The sequence below is a fragment of the Pterocles gutturalis genome, unplaced genomic scaffold (assembly GCF_000699245.1).
Source record: "Pterocles gutturalis isolate BGI_N339 unplaced genomic scaffold, ASM69924v1 scaffold14093, whole genome shotgun sequence".
NCBI classification, from domain to species: Eukaryota; Metazoa; Chordata; class Aves; order Pterocliformes; family Pteroclidae; genus Pterocles; species Pterocles gutturalis.
In genome coordinates, this window is record NW_010125762.1 from 1 (window position 1) to 323 (window position 323).

At 66.6% G+C, this 323-nt stretch overlaps 1 protein-coding gene across 1 annotated transcript in view; it reads right to left on the bottom strand.

The window, feature by feature from the left end:
• Nucleotides 1-5: 5 nt before the first annotated feature.
• Nucleotides 6-323, bottom strand: part of BRPF1 (bromodomain and PHD finger containing, 1) — a gene marked incomplete at both ends in the record, with an annotated part of 9,826 nt that continues 9,508 nt past the window's right edge. Inside the window, 2 exon segments of the mRNA XM_010078717.1 lie at nucleotides 6-74; nucleotides 166-284. Of these exon segments, the coding sequence (XP_010077019.1) occupies nucleotides 6-74; nucleotides 166-284 (188 nt within the window).

Here is a 323-nt window from a genome sequence, read left to right on the forward strand (position 1 = left end):
ACCTCCAAGGGGGGCACGGGGATGGGGACGCCGTGGTGGAACATGCCTTCCCGCGGCATCTTGGGGTCAATGATCTGCCCAAAGAGCAGGGGAGGGCTGAGAGGGGAACGGGGACCCCACGTGCCACTCTGCATTTCAGAGGTCCCAACAGCGAGCAGTACTCACCAGCGCCGGGTAGGAGGGGTACCCCCGGCACTTGGCCCATACCAGGTCCAGGGCATCCAGGGAGGAATCCTCGTCCTCGGACAGCCACCCCACGCCGCGCCCCATGCCCTTGCGCACCACTGTGCCGGAGGAGAGGGGAGAGGGGCGTCAGCTGTGTA